The sequence below is a fragment of the Paroedura picta genome, chromosome 5 (genome assembly GCF_049243985.1).
Source record: "Paroedura picta isolate Pp20150507F chromosome 5, Ppicta_v3.0, whole genome shotgun sequence".
NCBI lineage: Eukaryota > Metazoa > Chordata > Lepidosauria > Squamata > Gekkonidae > Paroedura > Paroedura picta.
In genome coordinates, this window is record NC_135373.1 from 129,802,849 (window position 1) to 129,827,319 (window position 24,471).

Here is a 24,471-nt window from a genome sequence, read left to right on the forward strand (position 1 = left end):
GCGGCCGGGAATCAAAACCGAGGCGTGGGCCGTCGCGGCGCTGCACTGCCCCCTGCAAGAGGCGCCGGAGCGGAGCGCTCGCCGCCAAGTGGAAGCGGCGCGGGAAGCAGTAAGTCGCCTGGCCCGTTCGCTCCTAGCCGGCCGCCTTCTGCTTGGGTCCCGCGGGAGTTTTCGTGCGTGGGGGGGTGGGTGGGGTTCCCCCTCCGGCCAAATGCTTCGGCGAAAGTCCGGCTACAGCGCTGGAAAGGGGCGCCGCGTTGGTCTGCAGCAGCAGAATCGGAGTCCGGAGTCCAGTCCTTTAAAACAGGGGTAGTCAACCGGTGGTCCTCCAGATGTCCATGGACTACAATTCCCATGAGCCCCTGCCAGCATTCGCTGGCAGGGGCTCATGGGAATTGTAGTCCATGAACATCTGGAGGACCACCGGTTGACTACCCCTGCTTTAAAAGACCGACTGTGTTTAATTCTGGGCGAGAGCTTTTCGTGTGCACGCACACTCATTCGGATACTGCGGAACGAGACTTCCTCAGCAATTGAACATAGGTAGAGTGTGTGTGTGTGTGTTTGTGTTTCTGTGTGTGTTGGGGGGGGGTAAACCAGTTGCTTCAACCCCATTTTAGCTCGGCTTGTGATTCCGTGGCTTATGCGTCTAGATCTTGATTAGCCCATCGTGGCAGCCAACCCCCCCCCCACACACAAACACACATGCCTTACCTATAGGTCAGGGGTAGTCAAACTGCGGGTCCTCCAGATGTCCATGGACTACAATTCCCATGAGCCCCTGCCAGGAATTGTAGTCCATGGACATCTGGAGGACCCGCAGTTTGACTACTCCTGACCTAGAGGTAATGGTTGAAGAAGTTTTGTTTCCCAGGATCAGAAGAAATGTCCATGCACAGGAAAGGTTATGTAAAGGTGTCACCTGTAAAGGTGAGGCTGGGCTCAGACTTTGTTCTGTTTGTGAGGTTGGGTGGGACGGACTGATCCCGAATGCAGCCAAATCCTTACAGGGAAAACACAGCGGAGCCTTTGTAGGTCTGCCCAGTGAGCGGGCTTCATCTCCAGGGAGAGGGCGGGAGATTGCAGAGGTAGGCAAGTGGAATTGGTTGGTTTTCTTTCATCCTGCTAAATAAAAATTGTGCATATATTTTTTTACAGAGAATGTTTATTTTTCTGTATTAAAATTATTTTCCCCATGCAAGAACCTCTCATATCCAATGTTTATTGATTTTGGGAATAGCTTTCTTCCCCCTCCCCCCCCCCAAAAAAGGGTGAATGCAATTCCGGCTGCCCATGAAGGTCATTTAATTCTGACAAAAATAGAGTCTATTTTCATAGTGCTACTTCAGACCAACATGGCTACCCACTTGGATTTCATTCTGAGTACTTTGGAAAAGCTGAGTAAAATTCATCCCAGTATGTTTTTGTGGACTAGAACCAGCTTCTTCAGATAGCTAAGGCGGGTTCTCTCTAGGAAACAGAATGGGAGCGATAGTAGACAGGTCTACTTAGAAGTAAGCCCCATATTAGTTAATGGGACTTACTCCTTGGAAGGTGTCCTGAGAATGCAACCCAAAGCCTATGCTATGATAAAATTTGACATTTTTCTTGCAATTGAGCTACACTCCTGGGCTTAATTCTGAGCATCGGAACACTTAATCAAAGTAAGCTCACCTGATACACTGGCTAGGAACTGTGATGTTGTCTTAGATACAATGAAATTATACAGTCCGGTCCTATACATCAATATAATAACAATGAGAATTGTTTTTATACCCCACTTTTCACTCCCTGAAGGAGCATAAAATTTCCTTTCCTTCCCCACCACAACCACGTTGTGAGGTAAGTGGGGCAGAGAGAGCTCTGACAGAACTGCTTTGTGAGAACGGCTGGATTCAGGGGATGAGCTTTCAATAGTCAATGCTACCCTCTCACAAGCCCACATCCCAAATATCACGTTAGTCTCTCCAGTGACCTTGGGATAAAATCTAATTGATTGTCTTTGGCCATGTTTACTGACTCTATGGGAACAAGGATTTGTGCTTCCCAGGGTAAACCACCCCAGAAAGGGCTATTGTGCAATAAGTGCTCATTCCTGCATTTTCACCAAAAACTGGGTGGCAGTTCTCCATGGATTCCCTTTTCTGTCCTGTATTTTAAACATACTCCTCTATGCACAAAACTGCCCCGATCCTGCCTGCTAAAGGATGGAAAAGTCTGATCTGGGAGGGGGAGCTGCATGCAAGGGTCAAAATTAGGGGTAGTCAAACTGCGGCCCTCCAGATGTCCATGGACTACAGGGGCTCATGGGAATTGTAGTCCATGGACATCTGGAAGGCCGCAGTTTGACTACTCCTGATCTAAATAAATTAATTTATTTTTGGTACTAGGATGTGTGTGTGGGGGGGATCTCATGGCAGAAGGTAGGGAGGGTCCATTTCAGTCCCTTTCTCACCCTTTCCTCAAATTACTTTCACCCCCTGTCTGTCCCGTGTGCAGCTCCACTCAAATATACAGTGTGATCATCTGTCTGAGGGGGAGGTATGAATCTAGCCCTCAGGTCTTCCCTCTGATTCTTCAAGATAGCCCTGGTTCTTGCACGGAACTAGCCAGCCTCAGGAAATTCGCAGTATAATATTTCCCTTTGCGGCTTGCCTTCTTGGGTCGGAGCCAAAGCATGCAATAAGGTGGGTTTTAAACTTGCTCGAGAGCCTGTGACGATTCAGTCCTGCCCAACAAAACAATATGGCCATCTTCTGCACAGGATCCCTGAGGACTGCGCTGCTTGTCTTTTGTGAATCAGAGTTTGTTGCATTTTCGGAAAGCTTGTGTGTCTTTTCATGCTCCCCCCCCCCTCCCCAAATCGATAAACATCCCCTTCAACAGCCAAATGCACACACAGTGTCTGCAGTAGATCAGCTAGATTCCAGTCCGGGAGGACCTTTGAGACCTACACCATTTCCATGGCTCAAAGCTTCCTTCGCCTTGAAACCTCATGGGCCAAAATGCTTACCTTGTTCATCTCTAAGATGCTGCTGGACTTGGGTGTCGTTTCATGGAGGTAGCTGCCTTCCGAGGGCTTGCAAACCTATACATTAGGGCCGTGGCTACTGTGGGCACCAGCATCTCAGGAAGCGATGCCTGAGCGGATTCCCAGCCTTCATTTGTCCGGAGAAAGCGTGCGAGGAGCAGACCTAGAGATAAGGTGTGCCACACCCTTTCCCCTCCTCTGCAGGATTCCCCCCCCCCCGCTCAAAATTCCTTCCGAATGCTGTCAGCATGGTAGGTGAATTCCTTCCAGGCTGGATTCTGAAGATGTTTGGTGTGGGGGGATCACTTGGGCATGAAATTGGAGCCACTGTGGGTGGTCAGGTAATTGTGAGTTCTTGTATTGTGTAGGGGGTTGGACTAGATGACCCTGAAGGTCCCTTCCAACTCTGTGATTCAAGCTGCTAGAGTCAAGCACCTCAGAAATCAACATAAGTGTTTTGCAGGATAAGCTTTCAAGAGCCAAAGCTCCCTTTGCCTAATTTGGTAGCAGACAATGTGAAAAGAACGTAATTGGGAAGCCACCACTGGGGTAGATGGTGCAAACCTGAGATCTGACTTGGGAGGGGACTGTCTCATATGCAAAGCCACTGAGGGGAGTGACGGAGCAAAGAAATGACCGGCAACCTTCACTGCAGCTGCATTTTGGTAAAGGAAACTCCCCCAGTCCTCAGTGGTTCGCACATCTGCATTGCGTCTGGTTTGGCCCTCTGCCTCCCTCTCTGAGCCTGCCAGATGGGAAAGGAACTGATTTTAGTCATCGAGTGGCAGCCCACATATGGTGTCCCTTTAGGGTTTTCAACGCAAGAGATTCGCACAGGTGGTTGGCCATTGCCTGACTCTGTGTAGCGACCCTGGTATTCCCTGGCGATCTTCCATCTAACTACTGAGCGAGGCCGACCCTGCTTAGCTAGTGGGCTCTGACAAGATCAGGCTACGCTGGCCCATCCAAGCCAGGCTCAAAGAGCCGACGGCAGGGATCTAAGAAGCGGATTCCCTGCTGCCACCCAGGCAGTAATGGAAGGAAGTCTCAGGTACTGCAAAGGCTTCTGGGGCAGTTTCTGGCTGGGAGGGGCACCTGTGGGAGCATGGCTCTCCTGCAAGTCCCAGACACATAAAGCACAGAGGGGCTGTTGATTCTGACAAGCAGCAGAATTCCACAGTTTTAAACCGCTCTGGATGTAATCGTTTGCAGCAAAGGGGGGTCCGGAACCTTAGCAGGGAGAGAGGTTTCTGGGGAGCCGTGCAGTGGGTGGCAGATCCGGTTAACTCCCCCTCCTCAGGTTTCCCCTCCGAAATGCCCTCACCCACCATGCGGCTGTGGAGCACGTACACGGCCCCCAGGCATTCAGAGCTTCCCTAGAAACCTGTAATTCTAGCTTATTCCCCAGTACCTGTGCATAGCAGTGATGAATTCAGGGATAGGCTTAGGGTCTGAGCTTCAGGCAGGTAAGATATGTATTGCATGAATTTCTCCTTTCCTTCAAATCACCATTCTTTTTAGAGGAAAATAACCCCACCCTCCATGTTGCTGGGGGGTAAACGGTCATGACTGGGGAAGGCACTGGCAAACCACCCCGTATTGAGTCTGCCATGAAAACGCTGGAGGGCGTCACCCCAAAGGTCAGACATGACCCGGTGCTTGCACAGGGGATACCTTTACCTTTACCATGTTTTTAGGCTTTTTTAGGCTGGGTAGCTGTGTTGGTCTGAAGCAGTGGAACAAGCTTGGAGGCGGGTGCATGCACTTGAAGACCCAGAATTGAATGTTGCTGATCTTTAAAAGGTGCCACTGGATTCAAAAGTCATCGTCCTGTCTTCCCAGGGATTTAGGTAGAGGGGAAATGAGAATGCATTAACTAGCGTGAAATGACTCGAAGACCATCGTTACTCAGGTCTGACGAAGGAAGTGGTGACTCTCGAAAGTTCATTCCCCCCCAAAGGTGTTGTTGAACTCAAATCTAACCGTTCCGTGGATCAGCATGGCTGGCCCCTGAAACTAGAAGGCAATCAGTAATTCAGAAATTCAATTTCTCTAAAAATGGGTTTTTTAATGTGTGTGTGTTTGTTAAATTGTACTGAGTCGCTGAAATGTAAATGCAGCTCTGCAGAACCCAAAGGGCCCAGCTGCCAAGTCAGGCTGATTTGATTGGTTCGTAGGCAATTTCCCGCAGGGGGAAGCAGCTTGGGATGGCTCCCCCCTCCCCTCCCGCCATCGGTCCTTTTGCAAATAATCCTTTCCTTGTTCATGAAGTGCAAATGATAGCTGTCTTTGATGCATTGCCAGGGAAAGCCAGGCGCTGTTCACTTAAGATGGTCCGTGGCGTTTCAGGAAGTTCTTGGAAATTTGGGTTGGGAAACAAACCTACTAGTGTTTGGTGCTAGTTGGGTTAGTCCAGGAAAAGGGATCACATGTGTTTTGTTTGTGTTTTGGGGAGGGAGCTCCGTGGAAGCTGTTATATCCCGGTTCGAAGGAAGCCAGGAGGACTGGGAGTTCAATCAGCTCTCTATTAGGATCTCAGCATGGTGTTAAAGGTAAAGGTATCCCATATGCAAGCACCGGGTCATGTCTGACCCTTGGGGTGACGCCCTCCAGCGTTTTCATGGCAGACTCAATAGTGATTTGCCAGTGCCTTCCCCAGTCATTACAGGGTGATTTGCCAGTGCCTTCCCCAGTCATTACCGTTTACCCCCCAGCAAGCTGGGTACTCATTTTACCGACCTCGGAAGGATGGAAGGCTGAGTCGACCTTGAGCCGGCTGCTGGGATCGAACTCCCAGCCTCATGGGCAGAGCTTTCAGACTGCATGTCTGCTGCCTTACCACTCTGCGCCACAAGAGGCATGGTGTTACAAGAAGCAAAACTGAACTGAGAAACCCTGGAACCCCACAACTTATACCCAGTAGGAAACAATGGATTTTCATGCCAGTGTGTGCTATTGGTCAATTACTTTGCCGGCTTCAGTCCTGCTTTGGACCTCAGCAGAACCACGAACAGAACGGAAGCCCCCCTACAAAGCGTCTTAACTCCTCCAGAAAAAAAAAATCTTCAGAGCTTGGAGATCAATTGTAACTCTAGAAGAACTCCAGGTACCTCTTGGACCTTGGAGACTAGGGTTGCCACCTCTGGGTTTGGAAATAGCTGGAGAGTTTGGGGGCAGAGTCTGGGGACGGTGGGATTTGGTGAGGGACCTCAGTGGGGTCTAATGCTATACCCAGCCATTTTCTCCAGGGGTCCTGATCTCTTGTCATCTGGAGATGTCTTTCATGTGTAACCCTAGAGCAGGGGTAGTCAAACTGCGGCCCTCCAGATGTCCATGGACTACATTTCCCATGAGCCCCTGCCACAAATGCTGGCAGGGGCTCATGGGAATTGTAGTCCATGGACATCTGGAGGGCCGCAGTTTGACTACCCCTGCCCTAGAGTACCTATGTTACGAAGACTCTCCACACACACACACTCTCTCTCTCTCTCTAACCAACCGTATTACGTTTTATGGGGTCCTGAATCTTTTTACTTCTGCTGGGAAAACTGTAAAAAAGTTTGGGAGATGCTGAAAGGGCAGTTAATCGGGAAGAAGAGGGCTAAACGGCCCCCACTTCCCCTTCTTGTTGTGCTTTACATATTAAAGCAACATCTCCAGGAAACACTGCACATTTTTCGAGATCGCTGTCATTTGTATCCTGGACAAGAACAACTAGCAGGCCTTGACTGGCACGATCTAGAACGATAAGCATCCTTCTACAGCAGTGTTCGTACCAGTCAAGGTCGGCTAGTTGTTCTTGTCCAGGATACAAATGACAGCGATCTTGAAAAAACAGGAAGGGTGGTAATGTAAGGAAATGTTTGTCGTAAGTAGGAAAACACTCAAAACCATCGAAAATTAAGCATGGCTTTTATTCAGCATCTGATCCCAACGCTTATTAGACAAGAGGACACAAGTAGACAGGCTAGCTTGACAACAGGGGCCAGCCTCCAGGTAGGACCTGGAGAGGCCCCAGAATTATTGCCTGGCTGCTGAGATCAGCTTCCTTGGAGAAAATGGAAACTTGAGTTCTATGGTGTTGTACCTCACTGAGGGCCCTGTTCTCCTCAGGCTGCTTCCCCAAATCTCCACGAGTTCCCAAACCTGGATCTGTCAACCGTACCCCCCCCCCCATCTCAACCCCATAACTAGGGGCACTTGGAAGTTCATATCATCATCAGGGAATTGCGGACATAACAACTTGTTTTTGAAGCCTCACCTGGGAACGTGGTAGCCGCAGCTCTCTAGGGTCTCTGACAAAGATCTTTCACGTCTGAGGCCTTTCACAGCAAATCCTGCTCAGTCCTTTTATCTAGGACCTTCTGCATGCAAAGAAAATGCTTCGCCACTGAGCCATGGCCCTACAGAGAGACAGGAAGAGGGGGAAAACTTCATATGAAAGTCTCCCCCCCCAAAAAAAAAAAACCCCACAACCCTTCAGGTAATAAAATTGAGCTATTATCTGAAATAACATAAGCACCTTTCTCTTTTGTTGCACTGTACAGTTGATGGGCCAGGGATTGGGACGGCCAGAAAGAAGCAAGTTTGTCAGGCTGGAAGAGTACCAGACCATCATGACTGTTGAAGAGGAAGAGGAGGAGACACAACATCCCGCGGATGCCTCAGAGAAGCACAGTCAGAAGCTGAAATCCATATGTGGACTAGCCGACCTAAAGAACGGTACTTGGTAGAATGCCTGCTTTGGTCTTTCTCCCCTTTCCCCTCCGCCTTCCTCTTTTCTGTCCTTATGGATAGATGGGAGGGATGCATTCAAGTGCCTGTTAAGGAAACTCGTAGTAGAGCTGTTGGGAGGCTGCGACTCATGCCACAAAGGCATTGATATCGGAGGTGAAAGCCCGCTCGATGTGTGATTAAGAGTGGCGGTCTCTAATCTGGCGAGCTGGGTTTGATTCCCCGCTCCTCCACATGCAGCCAGCCTTGGGCCGGTCACATTCCTGATGGCGGCCTTCTGACCAAGCAGTCCTGTCATGGCTGTCTTGGCCTCCCCTCCCTCACAGGGTGTCTGTCGTGAGGAGAGGAAGGGAAGGTGATTGTAAGCCCTTTGGAGACTCCTTTAAGTAGTGCTAAGTGGGGTATAAAAAACCAACTCTTCTTCCTCCTCTCTCTCTCTCTTTGCTGTGAAGTCACAGCTGACTTATGGGGACCCCTTGGAGTTTCCAACCCTAGAGATGCTCAGAAATGGGGTGCCAATGCCTGCCCCTCTGTTGCAAAACTTGGTGGTCTCCCATCTGTCCCTGCTTAGCTTCGCAGGTCTGATAAGAGCAAACTAACTTGGCCTATCTGGGTCAGTATCCTTATTTTACTTAATGCTTTATTCGTTTATGAATAAAGGCCTTTTCGGTCCTGGCCCCAACCTGGTGGAATGAGCTCCCGGGTGAGCTGCGGGCCCTGCGGGATTTGTCAGCTTTCTGCAGGGCCTGTAAAATGGAGTTCTTCCGCTAGGTCTATGGTTAAGGCTGGGGTCAGCGAATCAGGGACATCGCTCCCCCCCTAGGAGTTGGAGTGTACGCTACTCCCCTATCCTTTCCTCTTCACCTCTTTGATAATTGGGGGAGGGATGGGGTTTTTAGCCGTCATGTTAGTAGATTGATGTTTTAATGGGAATTGTAATGGGGTTAGTTGTTGTGACCCGCCTCGAGCCTGTCGGGAGAAGCGGGAAATAATAATGATGATGATGATGATGATGATGATGATGATGAACTGCTTTGTGTGTGTGTGTGTGTGTGTGTGTGTGTGTAGGAAATCTCTTCAATCTCTTTTCCTTTGACTCTGTAGCGGTGAACTTGAGGGTCTCCCTTGGCTCAGAATTCTATGTGAGGCAGTGGTTGGCGTGTCTGTCTAGGATCTGGGATGTCCGGATTCAAATTCCCATGCTGCAATGGAAACTTGTTGGGTGACCCTGGGCCACTCATATCCTCTCAGCCTAGCCTACCTCACAGGGTTGCTGGGAGGACAAAATGGGGGAGAGAAGAATGACGCAAGCCGCTATGTTTCCCCATCAAGGAGAACGGGATAAATGCAGTATGCGAAATCATAAATAAATTGCAATGGCTTCCCACCAATCCGTCCTTCCATTTTGAGGAAACCCTAAGCTATGTTGTTCTATCTGCAGAGCTTAATACATTTCAGAGATCCCCAAAGGCCTTAAATTAAGCGTAAGCATTGAGCAGATAACTCAACATTGGTAGGTTGTTTGATATGGGGGGGGGGGGGCAGATACTTTGGGGCTTATGGGTAGGGACCTGCCCATTCTTCTCCTTAAACAGCATCTGCGGTCCATATCGGAACAGAGAGCCTGTAACTAATTAAGGGAGCATCTTTCTTTTCCTTGCCATTTGCATGATGTTTGTCTTTCATTTTTCTCTCTGCCCCCAGAAGCTGTTGGCCTGTACAATATTGGACTCAGCTGCTGCCTCAACTCTTTGCTTCAGGTTTTCTTCATGAACAGACACTTCACTGCAATACTCCGGAGGTGAGCCAGGCCAGGAAAATGTCTATCCCCCCCCCAAAAAAAAAACCTGGGACCACTGAGGCAACCTTGACTCCCCCAGGCTAAAGCTGAGAAAAACCCAACTCACTTACACTATCCCATCTCCCCAAAAATCTCCTAGAGGGGATGTGAAGAGGGGCGCAGATGGAACCCACAAGCCACCATTCACACCACTCTAGAATCACAGAATCATAGAGTTGGAAGGGACCTCCTGGGTCATCTAGTCCAACCCCCTGCACTATGCAGGACACTCACATCCCAATCGCTCATCCATTGTAACCTGCCACCCCCTTGAGCCTTCACAGAATCCGCCTCTCCATCAGATGGCTATCCAGCCTCTGTTTAAAAATCTCCAAAGATGGAGAACCCACCACCTCCTGAGGAAGCCTGTTCCACTGAGAAACCGCTTGAACTGTCAGGAACGTCTTCCGGATGTTTAGACGGAATTTCTTCTGAATTAATCTCATCCCATTGGTTCTGGTACGTCCCTCTGGGGGAAGAGAGAACCCTCAATATGGCAGCATTTTAAATACTTGAAGATGGTTATCAGATTCCCCTCTCAGTCATCTCCTCTCTAGGCTAAACAGACTAAGCTCCCCCAACCTTTCCTCATACGTCTTGGTCTCCAAACCCCCCTATCCTGGAAGATAACCAGTATATACCACATTGGGTTTCATAACTGGTTTACTGAAGAAGAATAGTTGGTTCTTATAGGCCACTTTTTTCTACCCACAGGAATCTCAGTGCCTTCCTTTTTCTCTCCCCTCTGTGAGGTGGATGAGGCTGAGAGAGCGCTGGTATCACTGTCTGGTCAGAACAGTTTTATCAGTGCTGTGGCGAGCCCAAGGTTACCCAGCTGGCTGCATGTGGGGAAGTGCAGAATCGAACCTGGCATGCCCGATTAGAAGTCCACTCTCTTAACCACTACACCAAGCTGGCTCTGCAGCATTAGAGATAAGGACAGGGCACAGTTGGTTCAAATGACGGGAAAGGAGGTTCCATGTCAATATTAGAAAGCATTTTCTGATGGTAAGGGCTGTTTGCAGATGAACTGTGCTGGCCAGGAAGGTGATAGACTCTCCTTTGCTGGAAGCTTTTAGGAAGAGACTGGATGAGCACCTGTCAGGGATGTGTGATTTTTAAGTCCCCCAAAAGATCAGGAGCTGGACTGGATGGCCCTTTGTGGTCTCTTCCAGCTCTGTGCGATTCTGTGAATTGACTGATAATGGTCTTCAGACTGTGGCACAATCATAAGGAAGCATGTTAATTAATTTTCTGCTGCTTTACAGTGTGGTCCTTAAGTCTGCTTACCAGCGAGCCAGTCCAACCAGCTTATTTCCAAGCAAGTTACCATTAGGAGTACAGCCTTCAAGGATGGGGCCTGGTTTTTGCTCGACTAAGATGCTTTGGGTCATGATCCCTACCCTCTCTTTTCCAGGATCAAAGTGCCATTTGATGCCGTGGACCAGAAACAGAGCGTCCCTTACCAAATGCTTTTGCTTTTGGAGGCGATGCAGCGGGGCAAACAAAAATCCGTGCATCCGGTGGCTCTCGCCAGGTGCCTTTCAAATCATGGAGTCAAATGTAAGGAGCAACTGGAGGGCTTTTTCCACTCAGGGGGACAGACTTGCTTTTTCATTCTCTGCCCTGTGTAACTGAAGAATGGGGAAATGCAGTTTATTGGGCATGGTGGAAAATGCAACCGTTTTGTCTGTGGGCTCTTCCCTGTTCCCATTTTTGCCACTTGTGTATCCCAGTTTCCAGGGTGGTGGTGGTGGTTGTCCTTTTCCACATTTGTTTTGCTCCCTTCAGTGGGCAAGTCGATGCTACATCTCTGTATGTCCGGCATAATTCCTTGCTGATTTAAACTGCAGGTTTTTGTATCAGACATACAGCTGTGCCATAATGAATTGGCCACCAGGGGGAGGAAAACATTTGCAGAAAAGAAAAAAGAAAGAAAGCAAAAGAGACAAGGGCTGAAAACAAGAATTTGAAAGAGCTCTCCGTTTAGTGGACGATGGGCCAGGATGGAGTGCTGGGGGAAGATTAAATGGAGGGAATGGATCGGATTTGGGAAGTGCTCCAAAGAGCACAAGCAACACAGATCCATGATGCTGAATTGTAACTTCTCATTTTTGTTCAGTGTTTGTTCTCTATGACGCTTCTCAACTGTACCTGATCTTCTGGAACCTAATTAAGAGCCAAATCACAAATTTAGATCTGGTAAGTTTCTGGCTTTGTAAAGAGGAACATGCCCTTGCAGTTCTGAAATCATCCATGGTTCTGCGTAATATTGGTGCGCTTTCTGCTTAGAAATTTGATTTCAACACCAATATTCTAGACCTCATGAAAGTTGCCGCTTTGGTAGCAGCTGTATACACCTGTGTACACCTGCAGCTGTCTCAGCCAGGGTCTTGTGAAACCTTGCGGTTTCTTAATGGCCCTGGTAGGGCTTGCTGAAGAGCTGGGAGCTAATGCATTTTTAATACATTTTTTTTACATTTGTTAAACGTTTATCAGGTGATATGACCACAGATGGTCACGTTGACTTGCTTCCCCCTCCGAAAATGGCCAATCATCAACCGGGAGAGGATGGGAAGGGGAGGAGCCCTGGATGGGTTACACTTCCCAGCCATATTCTGCATGATTGAGCCACTTCTGTGGTTTCTTGAAGCCTGAGGAACGTTTTAGGGGTTTCTCAAATGGTAGAAATAGTTGCAAAAGGCTGCTGTAGCAGTTCTTGCCCACCGTTGATGATGTTATTGACTGGCTTCATGGTTGTCTCTGCCCCCTCCTCTTTCCTTTTAAGGCTGAGAATCTGACAGAATTGTACACCATCCGCTTGCAAGAGTATCTGGTGTGTCAGAAATGCTTGCTGGAGACAAAGAAGAACAGCAGCATGCTGATGCTCCCCCTCCCGATGTTCAATCATGATTCTCAGCGGGTCTGGACCTTGGTAAGCTGAGTGCTCCATCGCGGAGCGCACACATCTAGGATAGGTGCACACCCTTCTAGGCCTGTTCGGCACATTCAGAAGAAGAAAGAAAAGCTTGTCATCTTTGCCTAACACAACCCTCCTTCTGTCCTTGCAGGAAGATTCGTTGCATTGCTTCTTTACACCAGAACATCTGACAGGGGACAATATGTGTCACTGTGAGCGATGTGACAAGGAAACAACGTGTCTGCAGGTAAACTGCAGGCTGCCCTCCTCTCTAGATACTTCCTCTTGGGCATTTAACACACACACACAGCACTTTTGTGAGAATGGAGAGGCAGCTTGGTGTGGTGGTTAAGAGCGACGGCCTGTAATCTGGAGAACCAGGTTTGATTCTCCACTCCTCCTCCCCATGCAGCCAGCTGGGTCAGGCACAGTTTTCTCTGAGTTCTCCCAGACCCAGCCACCCTACAGGGTGTTTGTTGTGGGGAGAGGAAGGGAAGGTCTTTGTAAGCTGCTTTGAGACTCCTTCGGGTAGAGAAAGTCGGGGTACAGCTCTCCTTCTCTTCCTCCTCCTCCTTTGGGTGAGTGTGATGTATGTGGTCAGAATGGTGCTAATCTGAACCACCATGCAAATGAAGACTTGTAAAAGATCCAATCACAGACTTTAGTTATAGACTGTATGGGCCAATCAAGAGGCTACGTTAAGGGCCTATCAGAGCTCTTGGCGCACCCACTGAATTGTATATCAATTTGTGCTTTCCCTATTGTTGCTGTTGTTCGGCATTTAGGTTGGTGTTTGGAATTCAATAAAAGAGCTGTGTTTTCAAAGAACTTGTAGCCTGTGTCTACCGAACCCGCAGCCTTATTAGTGAGCTTGTTGCCAGACAAGTACGAAACCACCAATACTGACGTAATACATGCGTGATCCAGATCTTCTTAACCTTGCACCTCTCTCCTGCTGATCTCTGCATTCCATTCTCCACTATTGATTGCTTCTGTCTATCCTCTTGCAGGGCGTGAAAGTAACTCGACTGCCCCAGACCCTGACCTTGCACCTGAAACGTTTCTGCTCCAGGCACGGCAACGCCACTCGGAAGATCAGCCATTACTTGTCCTTCCCGCAGACTCTAGATTTCAGCCAGATCCTGATGCCAGAGCAATATCAGGCAGACTTTCCGGAGGAGGTGGATGACTTCTCTCCGTCACAATTATAGATATAATTACCTTTGATGGCATAAAATTCAAATAAAGACAGAGAACCACAACACAGATGGACATGATAAACACTGAAACCTGATGCGCAGACTTGCATTTTTGCAAATACGAAAGATAGACTTAACATAGAACCTTTGCAACTTTAGCCAGTTCTAGTTAGTGAGCTCAGTAGAGCAGGGGTAGTCAACCTGTGGTCCTCCAGATGTTCATGGACTACAGTACCCATGAGAATTGTAGTCCATGAACATCTGGAGGACCACTGGTTGACTACCCCTGCAGTAGAGGACAGGCTTTCTCAGCCAGGGTTTCATGAAGCCCTGGGGTTTCTTGATGGCCCTGGAAAGGTTTCCCAAAAAGATGTAATTAATTATTTTTATATATATTTAAATCTTATGTCATGTGGCGATATATGGTCATGTCGACCTGCTTCTCCCCTCCCAAAATGGCCAGTGATGGGCCTGGAGGGGCTGGTAAGGGGAGGGGCCCTGGGTGGGCGTGTCCACAGCTCTGCTTCCCAGCCGTATTCTGCATCATTGTGCCACTTCTGGTGCTCCTCTAAGCCAGAAGAATGTCTCTGGGGTTTCTCAGTGGTAAAAAAAGCTGAGAAAGGCGAAGAATAAGGAGACCTGGACTCAAGCTCTCATTCCCTGTACAACCCCCATTGGATAATCTGCAGTCACATATTCTCATCATAGCCTACTTCACAGGGCTGTTGTGAAGATAAACATGAAGGAGGGCAGAACTTTGTGTGGCACCTTCAGCTTCCTGGGAGGGAAGCAGAGGTCAAATCCTGTGTCTAGCTCATTTTGCTCTTGGGGATTGTCACGTTCTGAAATGGCCTTGGGATGCCCGTTCAGTTGGCTGGAGGCCAGATCACTCCCCCCTGTGTCCAGCTCAGAGGCCACTGCGCAGTTGTTTATAGAAAAGCAGGGTCTGGACTAGGCCAGTGCTCGTGTTGACAGCTGCTCCGTGTGGCTTTTTGCAGGGCACTGGGTTGTACGATCTCTTTGCGGTTGTTGCACACTCAGGATCAGCCAGCTGTGGCCACTATTGCGCTTACATCTGGAGCCTCCCGGAACACAAGTGGTACTGCTTCAATGACTCCAGCGTCTGTCAGGTGAGGAAAACAGCCCCGTAGGTAAGCCAGCTATGGGAGCGGCGGTATAGATATCAAATAAATAATAAAATCATAACCTTATTACTACGACTACAACTACTACTACAACTACTACTACTACTACTACTACTACTACTACTACTATTATATCCAGGATGGATGTGATCGGTGTTGTGAATCGATCCCAATAAAGAGTGCTGCATTGTGCTCTCTTCCCTGCAGGTGGCTTGGGACGATGTCAAAAGTACTTTTGGCCACACGGGTCTCCATTGGTAAGAGGGACAATCTGCTTTCTCTTTTGTTCCAAGGGCCAGGGATCTTAGGAGGCTGGCTACCACTCAGCTACCTCGCCTTTCCCTCCCAAGTCACAGAATCAGATTTGGAAGGGATCTCTTGGGTCATCTAGTCCAACTCCCAGCACAAAAGCAGGACACCCACAACCCTATCGCTCAACCACTGTAACCTGCCACCCCCTGTGGCAATTAACGCATTTTATCCCATAGAATGAGATGGAGATGGGAGGCTGATGACCCCCAATGTATGTAAATGAGCCCCACTGGAATTTCAAGAAGCGAGTCGGGGAACCTTAGTTGCTTAATCCTTTTAATGTCCAACTGCTTCATTCCCTGTCCCAGTATTCCTCCCCACCTCCTCTGGCTCTCCGCAGAGTTTCAGCAGCGTATTCAAAAGCACACTGGTGCAGTGCTGATTGGCTAGCCTAGGGATCTGGCTGTTGCTGGCGGACAGGAGTAAAGGAAGTGAGAATTCATAGAATAATCATAGAGTTGGAAGGGGTCATACGGGCCATCTAGTTCCACCCGCTGCTCAATGCAGGATCAGCCTAAAGCATCCAGGAAAAGTATCTCTCGAGCCGCTGCTTGAAGACTGCCAGTGAGGGGGAGCTCCCCGCTTCCTGTAGCAGCCCATTCTCCTGCTAAACTACTCTGCTTGTGAACCCCCCACCCCACCCCGATATCTAGCTGGTACTGTTCTACACATCGTTTTATGCATTAAAACAGGCAGACCCTTCTACTCCAACCCTGGAGCCTCTGGACCTCTTGGGCTTGGGAGGTCATTCCCCTGCTTTAAAACAATGTATTGATGTTTTCTTTTGGCCTTCATTTGTTATGAGCCAGCAGAACACACAATTCAAGAAGGCGTACAGGAGGAGGAAATCATACAGGAGAACTCCCCTGCAGGACAAGTGACTTTTGTTCTTATGTGGCCAGGCTCAGAGCTGATGCGTCACTTTTCATTTGTGAGGGGTTTCCCCCCACACCTTTGCAGGAGCAAAACTCATATGCTAGCCAAGAGAGGGAGACGTCTGGTGGATGTGAGCCTAGGATCCCTTATTGTCTGCCTGCCTAGAATCCATTATTGACTGATTGCCTAGGATCCCTTATTGGCTAGCTGCCTAGAATCCATTATTGAATCATTCCCTAGGATCCCTTATTGGCTGCCTGCCTAGAATCTGTTATTGAGTGATTGTCTAGGATCCCTTATAGGCTACCTGCCTAGAATCCATTACTGAGTGATTGCCTAAGATCCCTTATTGGCTGCCTGCCTAGAATCCATTATTGAGTGATTCCTTAGGATCCCTTATTGGCTGCCTGCCTAGAATCTGTTATTGAGTGATTCCCTAGGATCCCTTATTGGCTGGCTTCCTGAATCCCTGTTTATATTTCATGACACACACAACTGCAAACTTACTTTCTGTGCCATGTGGGGCTGTAGGATTCTGACCTGACAGCAGCCCAATCCCTGTGCTAATTGGTTAGGACTTTCTCTTGTTTCTTCCTACAGGAGTGAGACAGCCTACCTTCTGGTATACCGGAAAAAAGAGTCAGCAACTGCAGTCTGATCCGCAAGGTTTTCATCATGCACTGGCAACAGTGTGGCCATGCTCAGAAGGAGACAGCTGGCGTAGAAAACACCGTAGTTTGCAGACAGTCTTGGACAGCTGTGCCTTGTTGGTTTCCACGGAGCCTCTTCTATAGCTGAACTCTCCTTTCCCCTGCAGGACTAAGAATAAGATGCAGTAGTTTAGGAAAGAGGGATCCTACACCTTCTCTGAACAGTAACTTCTGGCATTTTCTTAGGATATGTTTCTTTTAATGGGTTTTAAGCTGGTTGATAGTTACCAGATGTTCACTACAGAGCCCTAGTAGTTCTAGTCTGGTGAGAACTGTGTTAAGAGGCTTATCTCCTCCCAGAATTGGGTTCCAGGATCTCCTTGGAAAGGATCATGGGAGTTAAACCAGCTTATTGGTAGGATAGATCCGCCTTCAGGTTCAGCAGCCCATCTCCACCTACATGGAGTCCAGATCCTGCTGTCCAAGAGCCACAGCAGGGACCCATGCTCAGTTTGGCATAGTGGTCAAAAGAGCAGCGGACTCCAATCTGAAGAACTCTTCCTCCACATGCTGCCAGCTGGGTGACCTTGGGCTACTCACAGTTCCCGCAGAGCTCTCTCTTAGTCCTACCTACCTCACAGGGTGTCTGTTGTGGAGAGATCCAAATGAGTAGGCGTTTTGGTCTGAAGTAGCACAATGAAATCAGAGTCCAGTGGCACCTTTAAGACCAACAAAGATTTAGTCAGGGCGTGAGTTTTGGGGCGTGAGCATGGTCACAACCAAATACAGCCAATGATAATCCTTTGTCAAAACAGCCAATCAATGTATGGAGACGGATGGAGCAAGCAGCATATGAGGAGGTGGGAACCTTTGATCACTGATAAAAGGCAGTTTGGTCTCTCCTTGTGTTTTTGTAAAGTACACTGAATTCTAGGAGATTGATTGGCTGTTTTGACAAAGGATTATCATTGGCTGTATTTGGTTGTGACACAGTCTACTGATGTAACAGAATTGAATCATAGAATCATAGAGTTGGAAGGGCCCATACAGGCCATCTAGTCCAGCCCCCTGCTCTACGCAGGATCAGCCCAGAGCATCCTAAAGCATCCAAGAAAAGTGTGTATCCAGCCTTTGCTTGAAGACTGCCAGTGAGGGGGAGCTCACCACCTCCTTAGGCAGCCTATTCCACTGCTGAACTACTCTGACTGTGAAAATTCTTTTCCTGAGATCTAGCCTATATCGTTGTACTTGTAGTTTAAACCCATTACTGCGCGTCCTCACCTCTGCAGCCAACAGAAATAGCATCCTGCCCTCCTCCAAGTGACAACCTTTCAAATACGTAAAGAGGGCTATCGTGCTTGCACTCGAAAGCTCACGCCCTGAATAAATCTTTGTTGGTCTTAAAGGTGCTACTGGACTCTGATTTTGTTGTGGAGAGAGGAAGGGAAGGCGATTGTAAGCTGTTTTTGGACTTCTTCAGGCAATGAAAAGCAGGGTATGAAAACCAACTCTCTTCTTCAGCTGACGCCCAGTGCAAACGGCCCAAATCTAACTTAGTGGACCAAGGAATCCAAAGGTTATGGCCTACCTGTGAATGTCAAAGACCCTGGCAGTGTGGGTTTCCGCTGGCCTTTACAGGGGCAAATGCATTGCGCATTATCAGGGAGCATAGAACTCTTACCTGATAATGGTTCAATTCTGATTTACCAGTATGTAATAGAGTATAATCTGTGTTTATTTTATTATTTTATTTATCTGCTCAAATGTTTCATATCCATGTCTGTGTGATCTTGGGTCACTATATAAATCTGTCATTAAGAAGGGGGGCATGGAGGAGACAGTGTTTTATTTAATACGGAAAGGAGTTTTATATATGCTCATTATATTATTATATATTATATATTATCTGCTCAATTGCTTGAAATCCAAAACTGTGACCTTGGGTATCTATAAAATTGTCGTTAATGGAGGGGGGGGGCATGGAGAAGATAGTGTTTTATTTGATAGTAATTATAATTATTTCCTGAGAAATAAAATTGTAATTTATTTTGAAAGCTGCTGTAGTACTGCCATTTTTATCTTCATAAAAATCTAAATGCAGCAAAATCATTCTATGGAAATATGCATTTCCTGGTATTGGAAGGAGGAAGGAAGGAAGGAAATTGGATTTTATACCCTGCTTTTCTCTACCCTAAGGAGTCTCAAAGCGGCTTACAATCACCTTCCCTTCCTCTTCCCACAGCAGGTAGGTAGGGCTGATAGAGTTCTGACAGCGCCGCTCTGTGAGAACAGAACTGACTATCAGGACTCTGACTAGCCCAAGGCCACCCTGCTGGTTGCATGCGAATGAGGAGTGGGAAGTCAAACCTACCTCACCAGATTAAAAGCTGCCCATCTTAGCCACTACATCAAGCTGGCTGTTTATTTCTTTAAAAAAAAATTTTTTTTATAGCCCGTTCTTCCTAGATGCTCAGAGCAGGTAACAAGATGAATTAACAGTCAATAAAAATATAAAATCTTATAGGAAATCAATAAAACATTCTATTACAGTTGTTGTTGTTGTTAGGTGCGAAGTCATGACCGACCCATCGCAACCCCATGGACAATGATCCTCTAGGCCTTCCTGTCCTCTACCATTCCCCGGAGTCCATTTAAATTTGCACCAACAGTAGCCCCCAACTAATTTAGATTTTTTTGGGGGGGTGTCAGATCTGGAGGTTGGATTCGGTGTAAGAGGGAATTCCAGATTTAGGGGGAAGAGGGAGATCATGCCTCATGGGTCAGTTTTGTCATTTAGACATTCAGGTGTTGCAGCTGTATTAGAAACTCAGCAGTAGAACTGATGTTCTCAGGATTTAGGTAGGGGTGGTTTTAAAAAGATGCACCAGCGATCCCAGAGAACTGCTAGTTTCTGCCCATGCCTTATCAAATTCTGCCCAAATTCCTACGTTTCATCCTGCCTGCAACAAATGAAATAACACATGAAACAAATACAAATAACACAGGCTAACAAAGAGATGAATATTTTTAGGACTTGGGGGCTTGCAAGTCATTTGCTCCCACTTGCTGCCTCAAATGTATTATTAGCAACCATTAGAGTTGCTAGGATGTTGTCTCACCTTGGACTTTGGTATTCTTAAGCAAGAAATTGCTCCTACGCACTGTTAGACTAACAACATTCATCATTTCTCAGATGACCTTGGACCTATTGTTTACTGTAGTAATAACAAGAGATCTGTTCCAGACGATCAAAGAAATCAAAGGGAAGTTTAAACCATGGCAAGGGATGCTGGAAGATCAAAATCCCTCAAGTCAAAACGTTGATGTCCTACAAGCTGCCAGAACAAGCTCAGCTTGCAGTACACATTTGCAAAAGGCAATGCAACGATTGGCTGGCTAGAGCAGGCTTTTATTTCAATTACCGTATATAGCCACGTATAAGTCGAGGAGGGCTTTTTCAGTGTGAAAAAAGGTGCTGAAAAACTAGGCTTATATGCGAGTATATAGGGTAATTGCACAGGACAAAATCTTGCAGAACAAATTTAGAGTCCAGTGGCAGGTTTAAGACTGGCACAGTTTTATTCATGGTATGAGCTTCTGTGGGTACACACATTTCCTCCAATACAATGTCATGGGGTGGAAGTAATCAGTTCAAACTTACAGTCAAAGTGTAAATGTAAGTTTACCTACAGCTTAATGAAAATGGTTAACAGATTCCAGAGGTAAACAGGGGTAGAAACAAGCAAAACATTTTGTGTACAATAAACATGTCCTCAAGAAGAAGAAGAGTTGGTTCTTATATGCTGCTTTTCTCTACCCGAAGGAGTCTCAAAGCAGCTTCCATTCGCCTCCCCTTTCCTCTCCCCACAACAGACACCCTGTGAGGGAGGTGACGCTGAGAGAGCCCTGATGTTACTGCTCAGCCAGAACAGCTTTATCAGGGCCAAGATGCGCCCAATGCCACCCAGCTGGCTGCATGTGGAGGAGGAGCAGGGAATCAAACCTGGCTTGCCAGATCAGAAGTCGGCGCTCCTAACCACCACACCAAGCTGAGAATAATGAGCAAATATATAATCAATAGCTGACAGCAGTTACCCGTCAGGGCAAAATCTAGAAATTATGGGGAAACAAATACATCGACAAAAGAGTTGAAAGGACAGATTCCTTCAGAAAAGAGTCTTTTCCAAAAGAGCCTGCAATTATAGGAAGTTTCTAGAAAGGCTTTCTCCACAAAGAATGGCTACAACCCACCTTTCAAAGCTCAAGGCCTCCGTGCAGCCAATTAATGCTCACAGTTTTCCTTTTGTCAATCATAAAGCTCCCGGGGATTTCGAACAATTCTGCAGGGATCATCACTGTACCTGCTCTCTGTGAAAGGCAACCTGCTGGAGAGGCAGAACCAAGAGGGATAAAGAGGTGGTGTCACTTTCGGTCACTTCCCCCTTGTGTTTTTTTTTTTGTCACTGACAGCCAATCATCAGGTAGCTTGGACTGGAGGCTATTTAATCCAAGTCACCCAGGGGTGGGGATGGCTATTCTGCCTTGGATTTCTCTGCAGAGGGAATATAAGGGGTGCGTCATGCAGCCCTACCTGAAGCTCACCAACAGGGCAAAGATGCCACTCCTGGGATTAGGCACCTGGCAGGTAACTGGCAGGACGTTTGTGTGTGTGTGTGTGTGTGTGTGTGTGATCTGCATGAATTCGTATTGTGTTCAATTATTCGCTGGCTCGAAAGTTGTGGGAAGAACCGGTTGAGCTTACTGTGTGGTTTCTTTTCTTTATGCAATGGATTCCAGATGTTAGAGCAGGTGCCACCCAGGTGAGGTGCCTTTCAAGCACTGGGTAGAGCTTTTTCCAATTAACCATCACCAAATCAGCATATGCTTTTAGGTGGGGCAGAGGGGACTTCTCGGGGAAGCTCCCATCTCGGAGAAGCTCCCGTCCTCGTTTCTTCTGCTGGTTTCGCTCTGCCTCTTGCTCTGGTGCAGCAACTGGGACACTCGTACCAGAGCCAGCTTGGTGTAGTGGTTAGGAGTGCGGACTTCTAATCTGGCATGCCAAGTTCGATTCTGCGCTCCCCCACATGCAGCCAGCTGGGTGACCTTGGGCTTGCCAGAGGGCTGATAAAGCTGTTCTGACCGAGCAGTGATATCAGGGCTCTCTCAGCCTCACCTCAGCTTCCCTTGGGTAGAGGAAAGCGGCATATAAGAACCAGCTTCTTCTTCTTCAGTAATCTCAGGGCTCTCTCAGCCTCACCTCCCTCACAGGGTGTCTGTTGTGGGGAGAGGAAAGGGAAGGCGAATAGAAGCCGCTTTGAGATTCCTTCGGGTAGAGAAAAGTGGCATATAAGAACCGATTCTTCTTCTTCTTCAGTAATCTCAGGGCTCTCTCAGCCTCACCTCCCTCACAGGGTGTCTGTTGTGGGGAGAGGAAAGGGAAGGCGATTGTAAGCCGCTTTGAGATTCCTTCGGGTAGAGAAAAGTGGCATATAAGAACCAATTCTTCTTCTTCTTCAATAATCTCAGGGCTCTCTCAGCCCCACCTCCCTCACAGGGTGTCTGTTGTGGGGAGAGGAAAGGGGAGGCAAATGTAAGCCGCTTTGAGACTCCTTTGGGTAGAGAAAAGTGGCATATAAGAACCAGCTCTTCTGATCCTTCTCCTCCTCCTCCTTCTCCTTCCTTATTTCTTCCTTCTTCCTCTTCTTCTTCAATTTGTGGAATGAGAGCAGTTCCAGGGAGGGCAGAGAGAAACTGATGCCCATTCCAGAGAAAGTGGAGCCCCATTGGGACCCACTGAAATCAACACTGTGAGATCTGAGCACAAAGAGCGATACTGTGCAGAATTAGGTGCCCATTTACAGGAACTGCGCATAGGATTACACCCATCAAGCTCTTCAGCATAACTTGGGTATTTGTCATTGGGTACTGGTATTATATGATTATATGCTTAGGGATTATTCAGTGAAAGCGATACCCATGAGAGTTTCTTCTCTCACCTCCCTGGTAACTAGGCACGGCAACAGGGTTTTTTCTTTTCACCTGCCTTTGTACATGCACACCTGCCTTCATGGGCACACAATAGCATTTCTGATAAATGGACATTTCCCATAAGCTCCGTTGATTTTGTCACCCTAAAAAATTAGTTCTCATAATTTAGATTCAAATGGGTAGCCGTGTTGATCTGAAGTGGCACAATAAAATCAGAGTCCAGAAGCACCTTTAAGACCAACAAAGACTTATTCAGGGCGTGAGCTTTCGAGTGCAAGCACTCTTTGTCAGAAGCAATAAATAAATCTTTATATATGAATAAATCTTTGTTGGTCTTAAAGGTGCTACTTATTCTACTGGCCGGTTTATGTGTTTTATATTTTATTATTATATCGTACGGTTGCTAAGATTAGACCTCTGAGGAAGACCCAGTGAGGGCCCAAACTCATCAGCTCTGAAAAGGTCCAAGTCCTAGATTGTATAGTGCCCATGATAACTTTTCAATAACGGCCTGTGTGTGTTTTTAACCGTAAATATGTTGTTTTAAAGTTGTACATAATAAATGTTCACGTATTTTTGTAACCTGTTGTACAGACATCCAACCTTTTAAGTCCTAACTATTTCCAGTTTGGTTTTTTGTGTTGTTGCTTTTTCTTTTTGTGTTGTTGTTTTTCTTTTTTTGTGTGTGTGTGTGCTGTTTTTTTCTTTTCAACAATTTGGAACTGTGAATAAACGTAATGCAAGGCCAAGGATTATTGCCACAGTGGCATAACTACCATTCTCTGTGGATCCCTTCCATACACCTTCCTCTCAACCACAGAGCAAAGGAACCCTACGGAGCACTTTCATGCACACAACAGACCTGGCCTCTTGTGGCGCAGGGTGGTAAGGCAGCGATATGCTGTCTGAAGCTGTCTGCCCATGAGGCTGGGAGTTCGATCCCAGCAGCCGGCTCAAGGTTGACTCAGCCTTCCATCCTTCCGAGGTCGGTAAAATGAGGACCCAGCTTGCTTGCTGGGGGGTAAACGGTAATGACTGGGGAAGGCACTGGCAAACCACCCCGTATTGAGTCTGCCATGAAAACGCTGGAGGGCGTCACCCGAAGGGTCAGACATGACTCGGTGCTTGCACAGGGGATACCTTTACCTTTACCTTTAGTCATCTGGCCGTCTTTTAGGAGTCCTGCTCAAGTATTTCAGGGGTGGGCTGATCCATGCAGTTCCCCTGGACACACAACCCGCCTTAAGCTAAGTCAGACCTTTGATTTATTGAGATCAGCCTTGTCTGCCGTGATTTGTAGGGTCTCAGGTGGAGATTTTTCACATCATATTCTACCCAGTCCTTTTAGCAGGAGATGTTGGGAATTGAACTTGGAACCTTAAACATGCAAAACCACTGAGCCACAACCCTGTTGCTAGCTTCCCTAACTTTTCTTGGGGCCAGATTTGACGTGTCGGAGGCAGATGACTGGTTGGGGGTTAATTTTTGCAACAGAAAGAGCAAATCGGTAGAATTCTCCTTAAGATGGACACAGATTCTAGAGCAGGGGTAGTCAAACTGCGGCCCTCCAGATGTCCATGGACTGCAATTCCCATGAGCCCCTGCCAGCAACCACTGGCAGGGGCTCATGGGAATTGTAGTCCATGGACATCTGGAGGGCCGCAGTTTGACTACCCCTGTTCTAGAAGCTGCACAACACCAAGACCAGTTTATCCACATTGCACATATCCACGTACATGTTGTGCAGTCTCTAGCCTCGCACTTCCAAGGGTCCCA

General features: G+C 47.6%; 1 protein-coding gene across 4 annotated transcripts in view; it reads left to right on the forward strand.

The window, feature by feature from the left end:
• LOC143838783 (aldo-keto reductase family 1 member B1-like) overlaps positions 1 to 24,471 on the forward strand; it is a 34,254-nt gene continuing 9,783 nt past the window's right edge. For 2 of the 4 annotated variants that reach the window (XM_077340683.1, XM_077340686.1), the window contains exons 1-2: positions 16,712 to 18,100; positions 18,152 to 21,352. In XM_077340683.1, coding sequence (XP_077196798.1) covers positions 20,993 to 21,352 — 360 coding nt within the window. In that variant the 5' untranslated portion in view covers positions 16,712 to 18,100; positions 18,152 to 20,992. Of the gene's footprint in view, positions 110 to 7,578; positions 7,754 to 9,469; positions 9,567 to 11,022; positions 11,169 to 11,727; positions 11,808 to 12,393; positions 12,541 to 12,676; positions 12,773 to 13,535; positions 13,707 to 14,722; positions 14,855 to 15,076; positions 15,127 to 16,657; positions 18,101 to 18,151; positions 21,353 to 24,471 lie in introns of those variants that run through there. The other 2 variants (XM_077340684.1, XM_077340685.1) reach the window with 2 other exon arrangements.